Below are 14,405 nucleotides of genomic sequence, written 5' to 3'. Positions count from 1 at the left end.
GGAATGCGACAGCCGGGGGGGACACGGGGGGGACAACACGCGTGAGGCACGCGGGGGGCTGGGGGGGCCCCGGGGGTCGCTGCTTTTGGGGGGGGGTCGCAGCCCCTGCCCCCCCCACCCCCCCACGCGCGACGGGGGAGGGGCGGGGCCAGGGGTGGGCGGGGCCGTGGTGGCGCTCAGCCCCCGTTCGGCTCGGCTCGGCTGCGTTCGGCTCCTTTCGGATGCGTTCGGCCCCGCTCATCCTGGGCTCGGCTCAGCTCGGCTGCAATCGGCTCCGTTCGTCTCCTTTCGGCTCCTCTCAGCTTCGGCTCGGCTCCGCTCGGCCTCATTCGTCTTCTTTCGGCCCCGCTCGGCCTCATTCGGCTCCTTTCGTCTCCTTTCGGCCCCGCTCGGTTCCGCAGTCCCCAGCACCGCCCCCCCCCCAGGCTGGGGGGATCCCGTGGGGACATTGGGGGAGGGGAGGGGGGGCAATGAGGGGGGCTCCGTGTCCTCGCCCACCTCAGTGACCCCCGGCCCGCGCTGTCACGGGGGTCTCGGTGCCCCCCGCCCGCCCGGGGGGTCCCCATGTCCTTGGGGGACCCCAACACCCGCCCTGGGGGTCCCCATGTCCTTGGAGACCCCCACACCCGCCCTGGGGGTCCCCATGTCTTTGGGGGACCCCCCTGCCCACCCTGGGGGTCCCCATGCCCTTGAAGGGGTGGCACTGACCCCTTCCTGCCCCCCCTGCAGGATTTGGGGTCAGGGCGCTGTGCCCACCCCGATTTCACCCCCAAATTCCTCGGGGGACCCTCTGGATTGCCCCTCCCGCCAGGCCCCAAGCCCAGGGACACCCCAAATCCACGGCCCGCGCCCCAAAACCGCCACCACCATCATAACGGGGGGGATGTTTATTAAACAGGGTCATGTTTTGGGACCACCGCCGCGACGCGGGGCTGGCCAGGGTCCCGTTGGTCTCCTGAGAGATTTTGGGGTCCCCCCTCATCCCCACAAACCCAGGGACACCCCAAAACCACCACCACCATAACGGGGGGGAGGATTTTCAGTATTTACACCCAGATTTTTGGTGGCATCACTGCAACTTGGGGCTGGCCAGGGTCCCGTTGGTCTCCTGAGAGATTTTGGGGTCCCTTTTGCCCGCACAAACCCAGGGACACCCCAAAACCACCCCACCATCCTAACGGGGGGGAGGATTTTCAGTATTTACAGCCAGATTTTTGGTGGCATCACCGCGACTCGGGGCTGGCCAGGGTCCCGTTGCTCTCGCGGGGGGACATTTCGGGGTCCCCCTCGCCCCCCGCCGCCGCCGCCTCGTCCAGGCGGCTGGGGATGGACCAGTACAGGTGGGCATCGCGGCGGGCGGCGGCGGCTGCCAGCTGGCGGGCGCTGCAGGCCGGGGTGGGCACGGGCACGGTGTGGTGGAAGCCGCCGTAGTCCACCTCGTAGAAACCTTCCTCGAGGCTGAGCAGCGGCGTGAAGCGGTGACCCCACAGCACCTCGTCCGCCAGGTACGAGCTGCGCGCCTGGCACGTCATCCCTGGGGGGCACGGGGGGCAGGGGTGAGGGGCACCCCAAAACCTGAGCCACTCAGGGCATGGGGATCCTGATATCGGAGTCACTCAGGGCATGGGGACCCCAAAACCCGAGTCACTCAGGGCATGGGGACCCCAAAACCTGAGTCACTCAGGGCATGGGGACCCCGATATCTGAGTCACTCAGGGCATGGGGATCCTGATATCGGAGTCACTCAGGGCATGGGGACCCCAATACCTGAGTTACTCTGGGCATGGGGACCCCAAAACCTGGGTCACTCAGGGCACGGGGACCTCGATACCTGAAGCCCCCAGGACACCCTGACCCCACAGCACCTCGTCCGCCAGGTACGAGCTGCACACCTGGCACGTCATCCCTGGGGGGCACGGGGGGCAGGGGTGAGGGGCACCCCAAAACCTGAGCCACTCAGGGCATGGGGACCCCGATATCTGAGTCACTCAGGGCATGAGGACCCCAAAACCTGAGCCATTCAGGGCATGGGGACCCCGATATCTGAGTCACTCAGGGCATGAGGACCCCAAAACCTGAGCCATTCAGGGCATGGGGATCCTGATATCGGAGTCACTCAGGGCATGGGGACCCCAAAACCCGAGTCACTCAGGGCATGGGGACCCCGATATCTGAGTCACTCAGGGCATGAGGACCCCAAAACCTGAGCCACTCAGGGCATGGGGATCCTGATATCGGAGTCACTCAGGGCATGGGGACCCCAAAACCTGAGTCACTCAGGGCATGGGGACCCCAATGTTTGAGTCACTCAGGGCATGGGCACCCCAATATATGACTTTGGGCATGGGGACCCCAATACCTGAGTTACTCTGGGCATGGGGACCCCAAAACCTGGGTCACTCAGGGCACGGGGACCCCGATATCTGAGGCCCCCAGGACACCCTGACCCCACAGCACCTTGTCCGCCAGGTACGAGCTGCGCGCCTGGCACGTCATCCCTGGGGGGCACGGGGGGCAGGGGTGAGGGGCACCCCAAAACCTGAGCCACTCAGGGCATGGGGATCCTGATATCGGAGTCAGTCAGGGCATGGGGACCCCAAAACCTGAGTTACTCAGGGCATGGGGACCCCAAAACCTGAGTCACTCAGGGCATGGGGACCCCGATATCTGAGTCACTCAGGGCATGGGGATCCTGATATCGGAGTCACTCAGGGCATGGGGACCCCAAAACCTGAGTCACTCAGGGCATGGGGACCCCGATATCTGAGTCACTCAGGGCATGGGGATCCTGATATCGGAGTCACTCAGGGCATGGGGACCCCAAAACCTGGGTCACTCAGGGCACGGGGACCTCGATACCTGAAGCCCCCAGGACACCCTGACCCCACAGCACCTCGTCCGCCAGGTACGAGCTGCGCGCCTGGCGCGTCATCCCTGGGGGGCACGGGGGGCAGGGGTGAGGGGCACCCCAAAACCTGAGCCACTCAGGGCATGGGGATCCTGATATCGGAGTCACTCAGGGCATGGGGACCCCAAAACCTGAGTCACTCAGGGCATGGGGACCCCAAAACCTGAGTCACTCAGGGCATGGGGACCCCGATATCTGAGTCACTCAGGGCATGGGGATCCTGATATCGGAGTCACTCAGGGCATGGGGACCCCAAAACCTGGGTCACTCAGGGCACGGGGACCTCGATACCTGAAGCCCCCAGGACACCCTGACCCCACAGCACCTCGTCCGCCAGGTACGAGCTGCGCGCCTGGCACGTCATCCCTGGGGGGCACGGGGGGCAGGGGTGAGGGGCACCCCAAAACCTGAGTCACTCAGGGCATGGGGATCCTGATATCAGAGTCACTCAGGGCATGGGGACCCCAAAACCTGAGTCACTCAGGGCATGGGGACCCCAAAACCTGAGTCACTCAGGGCATGGGGACCCCAAAACCTGGGTCACTCAGGGCATGGGGATCCTGATATCGGAGTCACTCAGGGCATGGGGACCCCAATACCTGAGTCACTCAGGGCACGGGGACCCCAATGTTTGAGTCACTCAGGTCATGGGCACCCCGATATATGACTTTGGGCATGGGGACCCCAATACCTGAGTTACTCTGGGCATGGGGACCCCAAAACCTGGGTCACTCAGGGCACGGGGACCCCGATATCTGAAGCCCCCAGGACACCCTGACCCCACAGCACCTCGTCCGCCAGGTACGAGCTGCGCGCCTGGCGCGTCATCCCTGGGGGGCACGGGGGGCAGGGGTGAGGGGCACCCCAAAACCTGAGCCACTCAGGGCATGGGGACCCTGATACCTGAGTCACTCAGGGCACGGGGACCCCAAAACCTGAGTCACTCTGGGCATGGGGACCCCGATATCTGAGTCACTCAGGGCATGGGGACCCCAAAACCTGAAGAATCCAGGACACGGGAAACCCCAAATCTGGTAGGAGGGGTCTGTGAAACCCCCAGGGTTTGGGGCACCCCAATATCTGAATCACTCAGGGCTGGGGGACCCCAAAACCTGAAGCCCCCAGGGCACAGGGACCCCAATACCTGAGTCACTCCAGTGATAGGGGACCCCAATACCTGAAATCCCAGGACATGGGGCACCCCATAAGTGAAACACCCAGTGCATGGGGCACCCCAAACCCTCCTGGGGGGGTCTGTGCCTCACCCAGGGTATGGGGGGACCCCAAATCTGGTAGGAGGGGCCTGTGAAACCCCCAACTTTTGGGGCACCCCAATACCTGAAGGCCCCTGACCCCATAGCACCTTGTCTGCCAGGTACGAGGGTTGGGGAGGCCCCAGAAGTTGGGGGGCCAAGGGCACCCCGGTATCGGAAGCCCCCAGGGCATGGGAAACCCCAAATCTGGTAGGAGGGGCCTGTGAAGCCCCCAGGACTTGGGACACCCCCATACCTGAATCCCCCAGGACATGGGACACCCCAAGCTCACCTGGGGGGGTCTGTGCTGTGCCCCCAATTTGGGGGACCCCAAATATGATAGGAGGGGGCTGTGAAGCCCCCAGCAGAGATGTCCCCGTGGAGGTGAGGTGTCCCCACAGAGACGATGGGTCCCCATGGAAGTGTCCCCATGGAGATGAGATGTCCCCACAGAGACGAAGTGTCCCCAAGGACACAATGTGCCCCCATGGACATGAGGTGTCCCCATGGATAGTGTCTGTCCCCATGGTGTCCCCATGGACGTGAGGTGTCCCCATGGATGGTGTCTGTCCCCATGGTGTCCCCATGGACGTGAGGTGTCCCCATGGATGGTGTCTGTCCCCATGGTGTCCCCATGGACATGAGGTGTCCCCATGGATGGTGTCTGTCCCCATGGTGTCCCCATGGACATGAGGTGTCCCCATGGATAGTGTCTGTCCCCATGGAGGTGATGGGTCCCAAGAAGACGATGTCCCCATGGAGATGAGATGTCCCCAAGAAGATGATGCATCCGCATGGAGGTGTCCCCATGGATGTGTCCTCATGGAGGTGTCCCCATGGAGATGAGATGTCCCCATGGAGACGAAGTGTCCCCATGGAGGTCACAGATCCCCATGGAGACGAAGTGTCCCCATGGAGGTCACAGATCCCCATGGAGGTGATGTCCCCACAGAGATGAGATGTCCCCACAGTGATGATGTGTCCCGATGGAGGTGTCCCCATGGACCTGTCCCTATGGAGATGATGCGTCCTGATGGAGGTGTCCCCATGGATCTGTCCCACACTGATGATGTGTCCCACAAAGACGATGTGTCCCACGGTGATGACGTCCCCACGGATGTATCCACACAAAGACGCCGCGTCCCCGTGCCACCGAGGCGTCCCCGTGCCACCGAGGCGTCCCCGCCCCGTTTACCTGTGGCCTCCACCATGCCCTCGAGGATGACGACGATCTCGAAGTCGTCCCTCTCCAGCTGCCCCCGCGACACGTCCCAGAAGGGGCTGCGCTCGTCGATCTCGTGGCTGATGATGAGCGGCGACACCAGGAAGAGCCGGTCGTCGCCCGTCTCGAAGCCCACGCTCAGGTCGGTCTGGTCCAGCGGGATGAACTCGCCCTCCTGCGTCTGCTTGGACTGGATGAGCTTGGCGCGGATGGAGGCCTCCACGATGTGCGAGTCGCGCAGGTCGCCCACGCGGAACATCAGGCACAGGCGGTCGTCGCGCAGCGACACCACGGCGTGCGAGGAGAACACCAAGGTCTCGGCGCGCTTGTTGGGCTGCGAGATCTTGACGAACATGCAGCCCACCATGAAGGCGTTGACCATGGAGCCCAGGATGGCCTGCAGCAGCAGCAGCACGATGCCCTCGGGGCACGTGTCCGTGATGACGCGGTGGCCGTAGCCGATGGTGGTCTCGGTCTCGATGGAGAAGAGGAAGGCGGACACAAAGCCGTTGAGGTTGTTGACGCACGGCGTCCAGGTGTGGTCGCCCAGGTGCTCCAGGTCGCCGCGGCTGTAGGCGATGACCCACCAGATGAGGCCGAAGAAGAGCCAGGTGAGGGCGTAGGCCAGGATGAAGATGAGGAGGCTGAAGCGCCACTTGAGGTCCACCAGGGTGGTGAAGATGTCGGTCAGGTAGCGGTAGGTCTCGCGCACGTTGCCGTGCTGGACGTTGCACTTGCCGTCCTTCTCCACGTAGCGCTGGCGCTTCCGGGCCGCCGCGCCCCCCCCCGGCCCCCCACGGGCGGCGTTTGGGGGCTTGGGGGGGCGGGGGAGGGGGCTTGGCCTCGGCGGGGACCCCCGTGGGGACCCCCTCGGGGACCCCGCAGAAGGCGGCGTTGTCCTGAGCCATCGGCGGCGGCTGGGGGGGGGGACAGGGGGGTGAGGACTGGGGGAACTGGGGGGACTGGGATGGGGGAGTGGGGGCATGGAGGTGCCAAACTGGGGGGATGGAGCCCTCAAACTGGGGGGACTGGGAGAGAGGAATGGAGGGATTGCACCCCCAAACTAGGGGGATTGGGAAGGAGGAATGAGGGGATGGAGCCCTCAAACTGGGGGGACTGGGACTGGGGGGACTGGGGGAACTGGGAGGAAGGAGTGGGGGGGGTGGAACTCCCAAACTGGGGGGACTGGGAGGGAATGGGGGGACGGAGGTGCCAAACTGGGGGGAATTGGGAGGGACTGGGGGGATTGTCCCCTCTGCACACACACAGGTTCAACCCCCTGTGGGCCTTGCACACGCGCCGAGCTCCCCTTGCACACTCACACTCACACTCACACTCACACTCACACTCACACTCACACACGCGTGCACGCGCAGCCGGGTCACGCGCACCCCCCCTTACACACGCGTGTGCCCCGGGGGGGTCCCTGCGGCACCACCCCCAAATTTCCCCCTTCCCCCTCCCCATTCCCCATCCCGGGTTTGGGGGACACAGCGGGATTTGGGGGGCACGGCCTGGTTTGGGGGGCACGGCCTGGTTTGGGGGACACAGCCGGATTTGGGGGGCACGGCCGGGTTGGGGGGGCACGGCCGGATTTGGGGGGCACGGCTGGGCTCGGGGGGGCCCGGGCGGGTTTGGGGGGCACGGCCGGATTTGGGGGGGCACGGCCTGCTTTGGGGGGGGCACAGCCGGATTTGGGGGGGCGCACAGCCGGATTTGGGGGGCACGGCCCGGTTTGGGGGGGCACGGCTGGGCTCGGGGGGGCCCGGGCGGGTTCGGGGGGCTCCCCTCGCTCCCCCCGGTCCCCCCCCCCCCCGCGCCCCCCGCCCGCTCTCACCGCTGCCGCAGCCCCGCTCGCTCCGCGCGCTCCGGGCCCCCCCCCCCCCCCCCCCCCCGCCCCGTTCCCCGGCAACGGCCGCGCGCGGATAAAAATACCGGGAGCCCCCGCCCCCCCCCCCCCACCCCCCCCACCGCACGGACAACTGGCCCGGGGGTGGCCAGCGCTAGCCCAACCCCCCCCACCCCGCACCTCAGGATCGGTGTCGCCCCCATCATCAGCGCAACCCCCCCATCATTACCGCCCCCCCCCCCATCACTAGCCGGGGGTGTTTCTCATTAGCCACCCCGCCCCCCCCCCAGGCTCATGCCTCCTCATCACTAGCCCGGGGGTGGCCAGCGCTTGCCCAGCCCCCCCCCCCCCCGCCCCCGCGCTCAGCTACGCCCCCTGAATTATCACAGCCCCCCCCGCCGCCCAGGCTCAAGCCCCCACCCCATCGTTAGCCCAGGGGTCTCCTTCATTAGCCCAGCCACGCCTGCGCTAGCCCAGGGCTGCCGTTCGCTCGCCCCGCTCTCTCGGATTAGCCCCCCCACCCACAATTAGCCTGGGGGTGCCCGTCATTAGCCCAGCCCCTCCCTCCCCCCTTCACTAGCCCTGGGGTCTCCAGCGTTAGCCCAGCCATGCCCACACAAGCCCTAGGGTGGCCATCACTAGCCCAGCCCCCCCTACACCATTAGCCCGGGGTAGCCGTCATTAGCCCAGTGCCCCCCCCGGCTCGGGCCCCCCCATCATTAGCCCACGACTCTCCATCATTAGCCCAGACCCCCCTCTATCACTAGCCAAAGGGTCCTCCTCAATTACCCAGTCCCCGACATTAGCCCAGTGCTCCAGTCACTAGCCCAGCCCCCACCCTATCTCTAACCCAGCCCCCATCGTTAGCCCAACCCCTCATCACTAGCCCAGGGCTCCCCATCATTAGCCCACTCCCCTTTACTAGTCCACCTCCCCCATCACTAGCCCAGGAATGCCCCTCCATTGCCCAGCCCCCTCCTCATTAGCCCAGAGCTCCCCCAGCACTAGCCCAGGCCCCCACCGTTAACCAAGCCCCCAACTAGCCCAGAGGCCATCACTAGCCCAGGGGTCCCCATCACTAGCCCAGGCTCCCTTCCCCATTAGCCCAATGTCCCCACTAGCCAGGGAGTCCCCATTGCTAGCCCGCGGGTGCCCCTCCATTGCCACTAGCCCAGGGCTCGGCCCGGCCCCGCCCCCCCCGGTAGCCCCGGCCCCGCGGTCACTCGCCCCCCCCTCCCCCCCCGGGCGGACAAAGGCTCTTTGTGCCTCCGGAGCGGCCGGGACAGGCGGGGCGTGGGGCTGCCACGGACACGGACACGGACACACGGACACACGGACACACGGACACACTGACCAACACACTGACACACGGACACACGGACACACTGACCAACACACTGACACACGGACACACGGACACACTGACACACGGACACACGGACACACGGACACACTGACACACGGACACACGGACACACGGACACACTGACCAACACACTGACACACGGACACACGGACACACTGACCAACACACTGACACACGGACACACGGACACACGGACACACGGACACACGGACACACTGACCAACACACTGACACACGGACACACGGACACACTGACACACTGACACACGGACACACGGACACACTGACACACGGACACACGGACACACGGACACACTGACCAACACACTGACACACGGACACACGGACACACTGACCAACACACTGACACACGGACACACGGACACACGGACACACGGACACACGGACACACTGACCAACACACTGACACACGGACACACGGACACACTGACACACTGACACACGGACACACGGACACACTGACACACGGACACACGGACACACGGACACACGGACACACTGACCAACACACTGACACACGGACACACGGACACACTGACACACGGACACACGGACACACGGACACACGGACACACTGACCAACACACTGACACACGGACACACGGACACACGGACACACGGACACACGGACACACTGACCAACACACTGACACACGGACACACGGACACACGGACACACGGACACACGGACACACTGACCAACACACTGACACACGGACACACGGACACACGGACACACGGACACACTGACCAACACACTGACACACGGACACACGGACACACTGACCAGCACACGGACACACTGACCAATACACGGACACACTGACCAACACACTGACCAGCCACCCACGGACACACGGACACACGGACACGGGACCCACAGACCCCAAATCCCGCAGTCCTACATCCCACGGACCCGCACCCCACAGCCCACGACCCTCAGACCCCACGGACACGGGACCACGGAGCTGCACCCCACGGACCCCACGGACCCCCCGGAGTCTGACCCCACTGACCCCACGGACCCCACGGACCCCACGGACCCCACTGACCCTCACCCCACAGCCCCACGGCCGCGGGACCCCCTCAGTGGCACCCACGGGGTGGAGGGGGGGGGGGGTCTGTGCCCACGCGTGACCCCGCACGGGATTGCTCCGGGTGGGGATGAGGAGGGGTCACATCCCCGGGACCCCCGTGCGTGGGTGGGGCTGCCGTGACCCCGGGGCCGGTGCCCGGGTGACCTTGGCGGGACCCCCCGGGACCCCCCCGGTAACGGTGTCGCCCCAGGGTGCGCGGGACCCTGCCCGGTGCCACCGCCGGGACCCCCCTTGGAAGTGCCGGTGTCCCCGCTGGGACCCCAAGTGACGTTGCCGGTGCCTGGCCATCACCACCGGGACCCTCCGGTGACCCCGCCGCGCCCCCCAGGACAGGTGCCAATGCCTGGACAACGCCACCGGGACCCCCGGCGCCGGGGCCGGTGCCCGGGAGACCCTGCCCAAAGCCCCCGGTGCCCCCGCCGGGACCCCCATTGCCCGGGGGACCCCGCCAGAACCCCGGGTGCCGGTGGCCATGCCCGCACATCCCCCCGGTGCCCCCACCGGGACCCCCACTGCCGGTCCCGGTGCCCTCACCCCCCCCCATTCCCTCCGCTGCCCCCACCGGGACCCCCATTGCGGTGCCGGTGCCCGCGGGCGGGGTCCCCCGGCCGCCCCCCCCCCCCCCCCCCCCCCCGTGCCCGGTAACGTGACCCGGTGCCGGCCGGCTCCTTTTCCACCCCATTAACCCCCGGCCCGCCCCCGGCGGCTCCTCCCCGCCCCGGGCCCCCCCCCGGTTCCGCGGGGGGGGGGTGCCCGTCCCGCCGCCGCGGCCCCGCCGAGCCATAAAGCCCATGGGGAGCCGGCCGGGCTGAGCACGGCGGGACCCGCGACCCCCCCAGCAAGGTAAGGGCCGCCGGGGGGGGGGCACCGGGGGTCCCCCGTCCCCTCCCGGGGGGTCCCGAGCGCTGCGGGCACCGGCGGTGGCGCTGGGATGGCACCGGCACTGGAGGGGGGAGCCCCGTGACCCCTTGTCCCCCCTCCCGGTGGCACCGCACCCCCGTTGTCCCCACATCCCTGTGTCGCCATCACCCCACGGCCCCGTGACTCCGTGAGGCCACGTCCCCGTGTCCCCGTGTCCCCGTGTCCAGCCATCCCTGGGTCCCCAAATCCCCGTGTCCCCAGGTCCCTCATCCTCACGTCCCCAAATCCTTGTGTCCCACATTCCCATGTCCTCGTTTCTGTGTGTCCCCGTGTCCCCATGTCCCGATGTCCCCATGTCACGTCGCTGTGTCCCTGTATCCCCACGGAGCCCTGTCCCTGTATCCCCATGTTCCCCCATCGCCAAGTCCCACTGTCCCCATGTCCATGTCCCCATATTTCCATGTCCCCATGTCCCCATGTCCCCCCATCACCATGTCCCCAGGTCCCCATATTCCCGTGTCCCTGTGCCCCACAGTGATGTGTCCCCATCCCCCTGTGTCCCCATGTCCCCATACCCTCAGATCCCGTGTCCCTCTCCCATGTCCCCAACACCCTGTGCCCCATGTCCCCATGTCACGTATCCCCATGTCCTGTGTCCCCATGTCCCCGTGTCCCCTGTGCCCCACATCCCCATGTCACGTATCCCCATGTCCTGTGTCCCCACACTATGTCCCATGTCCCTGTGTCTCCATGTCCCTCATCCCTGTGTCCCTGTGCCCCACGTCCCCATCCCACGTCCCCATCCCATGTCCCCATGTCATTTATCCCCAGGTCTGATGTCCCCAAGGCCCCTGTCCCTTTATCCCCATGTCCCAGGTGTGGGTTATCCTGGAATTTGGGTTATCCCAGGTGTGGGTTATGCCAAGTGTGGGTTATCCCAGGTGTGAGTTATCCTGGGATGTGGGTTCTTCCAAGTGAGGTTTATCCTGGAATGTCGGTTATCCTGGGATGTAGGTTATCTCAGGTGTGAGTTATCCCAGGTACGGGTTATCCTGGAATTTGGGTTATCCCAGCTGTGGTTTATCCCAGCTGTGGGTTATCCCGAGTGTCCTGGGTGTGGGTTATCCCAGGTATGAATTATCCCAGCTGTAGGTTATCCTGGAATTTGGGGTTTTCCCTGTGTGGGTTATCCCAGGTGTGGGTTATCCCAGGTATGAATATCCCAAAACTGAGTTATCCCGGGTGTGGATTATCCTGGATGCAGATTATCCCAGATGTGAATTATCCCACATGTGGATTATCCCAAATGTTTATTATCCCGGGTGTGGGTTATCCCAGGTGTGGGTTATCCCGAGTGTGAATTATCCCAAATGTTTATTATCCCAAGTATGGGATAATAATTGGGATAATACCATGTGAGTTAGGATGATACCATGTGAGTTATCCCGGGTATGGTTTATTCCAGGTGTGGTTTATTCCAGGTATGGGTTATCCCAGGTATGGGTTATCCCGGGTGTGGTTTATCCCGGATATGGGTTATCCTGGGTATGGGTTATGCTGGGTGTGCGTTATCCCGGGTGTGGGTTATCCCAAGTATGGGTTATCCCAGGTGTGGGTTATCCCAGGTGTGGGTTATCCCGGGTGTGGGTTATCCCAGGTGTGCGTTATCCCGGGTGTGGGTTATCCCAAGTATGGGTTATCCCAGGTGTGAGTTATCCCAGGTGTGAGTTATCCCAGGTGTGAGTTATCCCAGGTGTGGGTTGTCCCGGGTGTGGTTTACCCCAGGTGTGGGTTCTCCCAGGTGTGGTTTATCCCGAGTGTGAATTATCCCAAATGTTTATTACCCCAGGTGTGAGTTATCCTGGGCATGGGTTATCCCAGGTATGGGTTATCCCAGGTGTGGGTTATCCCAGGCGTGGGTTATCCCAGGTGTGGTTTATCCCAGGTGTGGTTTATCCCAGGCGTGGGTTATCCCAGGTGTGGTTTATCCCAGGCGTGGGTTATCCCAGGTGTGGTTTATCCCAGGTGTGGTTTATCCCAGGCGTGGGTTATCCCAGGTGTGGTTTATCCCAGGTGTGGGTTATCCCAGGTGTGATTTATCCCAGGTGTGGGTTATCCCAGGTGTGGGTTATCCCAGGCGTGGGTTATCCCAGGTGTGGTTTATCCCAGGTGTGGTTTATCCCAGGTGTGGTTTATCCCGGGTGTGGGTTATCCCAGGTGTGGGTTATCCCAGGTGTGGGTTATCCCAGGCGTGGGTTATCCCAGGTGTGGTTTATCCCAGGTGTGGTTTATCCCAGGTGTGGGTTATCCTGGGTGTGGGTTATCCCAGGTGTGGGTTATCCCAGGCGTGGGTTATCCCAGGTGTGGTTTATCCCAGGTGTGGTTTATCCCAGGTGTGGGTTATCCCGGGTGTGGGTTATCCCAGGTGTGGGTTATCCTGGCATCCCTTATCCCGGATGTGACCTAAGGCTTTTAGGGCTTTAATATCATTTTGGGGTCCCCCCGATGCTGTGAGGGGGGGTCTGGGACCCCCAGGACCCCCGTGGTCACCATGGGGGGATGGGGGACATCCCCCAGAACCCCCAGGGGGGGCATGGGGGGGACAGGGGTGTCCCTGGGCAGGCAGCGGGGACAGAGCAGGGCCTGGGACCCTCATGGTGGCACTGACAGTGACAGTGACAGTGACAGTGACAGGACCCCGCGCTGGGGTGGGTGACGGGGGCCCCGTGTGGTGACAGTGACAGTAATGATCGGGGTCCCTGTGCCCCCTCAGTGGCCATGGCAGTGGCAGTAGGGTCTCTGTGCCACTCTTGGTGGCCCTGGTGGTGTCGGGGGTGCCCCATGGCCCCTGTGCTGGCAGTGGGGGTGACATTGGGGGTCCCTGTGTCCCCTCGGTGGCAATGGGGGTCCCTCTGTCCCCTTGGTGACACTGGCAGTAACCATGGGGGTCTCTGTGCCCCCTCAGTGACAGTGGGGGTCCCTGTGCCCCCCTTGGTGACAGTGACAGTAACCATGGGGGTCCCTGTGTCCCCCGGTGACAGTGACAGTAACCATGGGGGTCCCTGTGTCCCCTCGGTGACAGTGACCATGGGGGTCCCTGTGTCCCCTCGGTGGCCCTGGCGGTGTCAGTGGCCCCTGGTTGGTGACAGTGACAGTAACGATGGGGGTCCCTGTGTCCCCCGGGTGACAGTGGGGTGGGGGTCCCTGTGTCCCCTCGGTGGCAGTGGCAGTAACCGTGGGGTCCCTTCAGTGGCAGTGGGGGTCTCTGTGTCCCTCGGTGGCAGTAACCAAGGGGGTCCCTGTGCCCCCCTTGGTGACAGTGACAGTAACCATGGGGGTCCCTGTGTCCCCCCGGTGGCAGTGGCAGTGACCATGGGGGTCCCTGTGTCCCCCCGGTGGCAGTGGCAGTGACCATGGGGGTCCCTGTGTCCCCCCGGTGGCAGTGGCAGCAACCATGGGGGTCCCTGTGTCCCCCCGGTGGCAGTGGCAGTGACCATGGGGGTTCCTGTGTCCCCCCGGTGGCAGTGGCAGTGACCATGGGGGTCCCTGTGTCCCCTCGGTGACAGTGGGGTGGGGGTCCCTGTGTCCCCTCGGTGGCAGTAACCATGGGGGTCCCTGTGTCCCCTCGGTGGCAGTAACCATGGGGGTCCCTGTGTCCCCCCGGTGGCAGTGGCAGTGACCATGGGGGTCCCTGTGTCCCCCGGTGGCAGTGGCAGTAACCATGGGGGTTCCTGTGTCCCCCCGGTGGCAGTGGCAGTAACCATGGGGGTCCCTGTGTCCCCTCGGCGGCCCTGGCGGTGTCGCGGGCCCCCCGGGACCCCCGCGCTG

The 14,405-nt window shown here is 64.7% G+C and overlaps 2 protein-coding genes across 4 annotated transcripts in view; one reads left to right on the top strand and one right to left on the bottom strand.

The window, feature by feature from the left end:
* Nucleotides 1-872: 872 nt before the first annotated feature.
* KCNJ9 (potassium inwardly rectifying channel subfamily J member 9) lies at nt 873-7,444 on the bottom strand. 3 transcript variants are annotated; one of them, XR_008435156.1, is made up of 4 exons: nt 7,413-7,444; nt 5,357-6,300; nt 3,308-3,738; nt 2,381-3,191 (listed from the first exon to the last, which is right to left on the bottom strand). XR_008435156.1 is itself a non-coding variant. In XM_053967027.1 (3 exons), exons 1-3 carry the CDS (start codon nt 7,436-7,438, stop codon nt 1,224-1,226), a joined length of 1,281 nt encoding a protein of 426 aa, XP_053823002.1. In that variant the 5' UTR covers nt 7,439-7,444; the 3' UTR covers nt 873-1,223. The 3 variants fall into 3 exon arrangements, 2 of the variants coding, with proteins under 2 accessions (XP_053823002.1, XP_053823001.1); XM_053967027.1 differs by lacking the exons at nt 2,381-3,191; nt 3,308-3,738 and adding an exon at nt 873-1,534; XM_053967026.1 differs by lacking the exon at nt 3,308-3,738 and having other exon boundaries at nt 2,385-3,274.
* Nucleotides 7,445-10,448: 3,004 nt separating this feature from the next.
* The window catches only part of KCNJ10 (potassium inwardly rectifying channel subfamily J member 10), a 9,756-nt gene continuing 5,799 nt past the window's right edge, over nt 10,449-14,405 (top strand). Inside the window, exon 1 of the mRNA XM_053967022.1 lies at nt 10,449-10,559. The gene's annotated coding sequence lies outside the window, so the exon portion shown is untranslated. The remainder of the gene's footprint in view (nt 10,560-14,405) is intronic.

This window comes from Vidua chalybeata, chromosome 29 (assembly GCF_026979565.1).
Source record: "Vidua chalybeata isolate OUT-0048 chromosome 29, bVidCha1 merged haplotype, whole genome shotgun sequence".
In the NCBI taxonomy this organism is placed as follows: Eukaryota; Metazoa; Chordata; class Aves; order Passeriformes; family Viduidae; genus Vidua; species Vidua chalybeata.
Note: the sequence above shows the minus strand (reverse complement) of the source record. Positions and strands in the feature narration are given on the sequence as shown.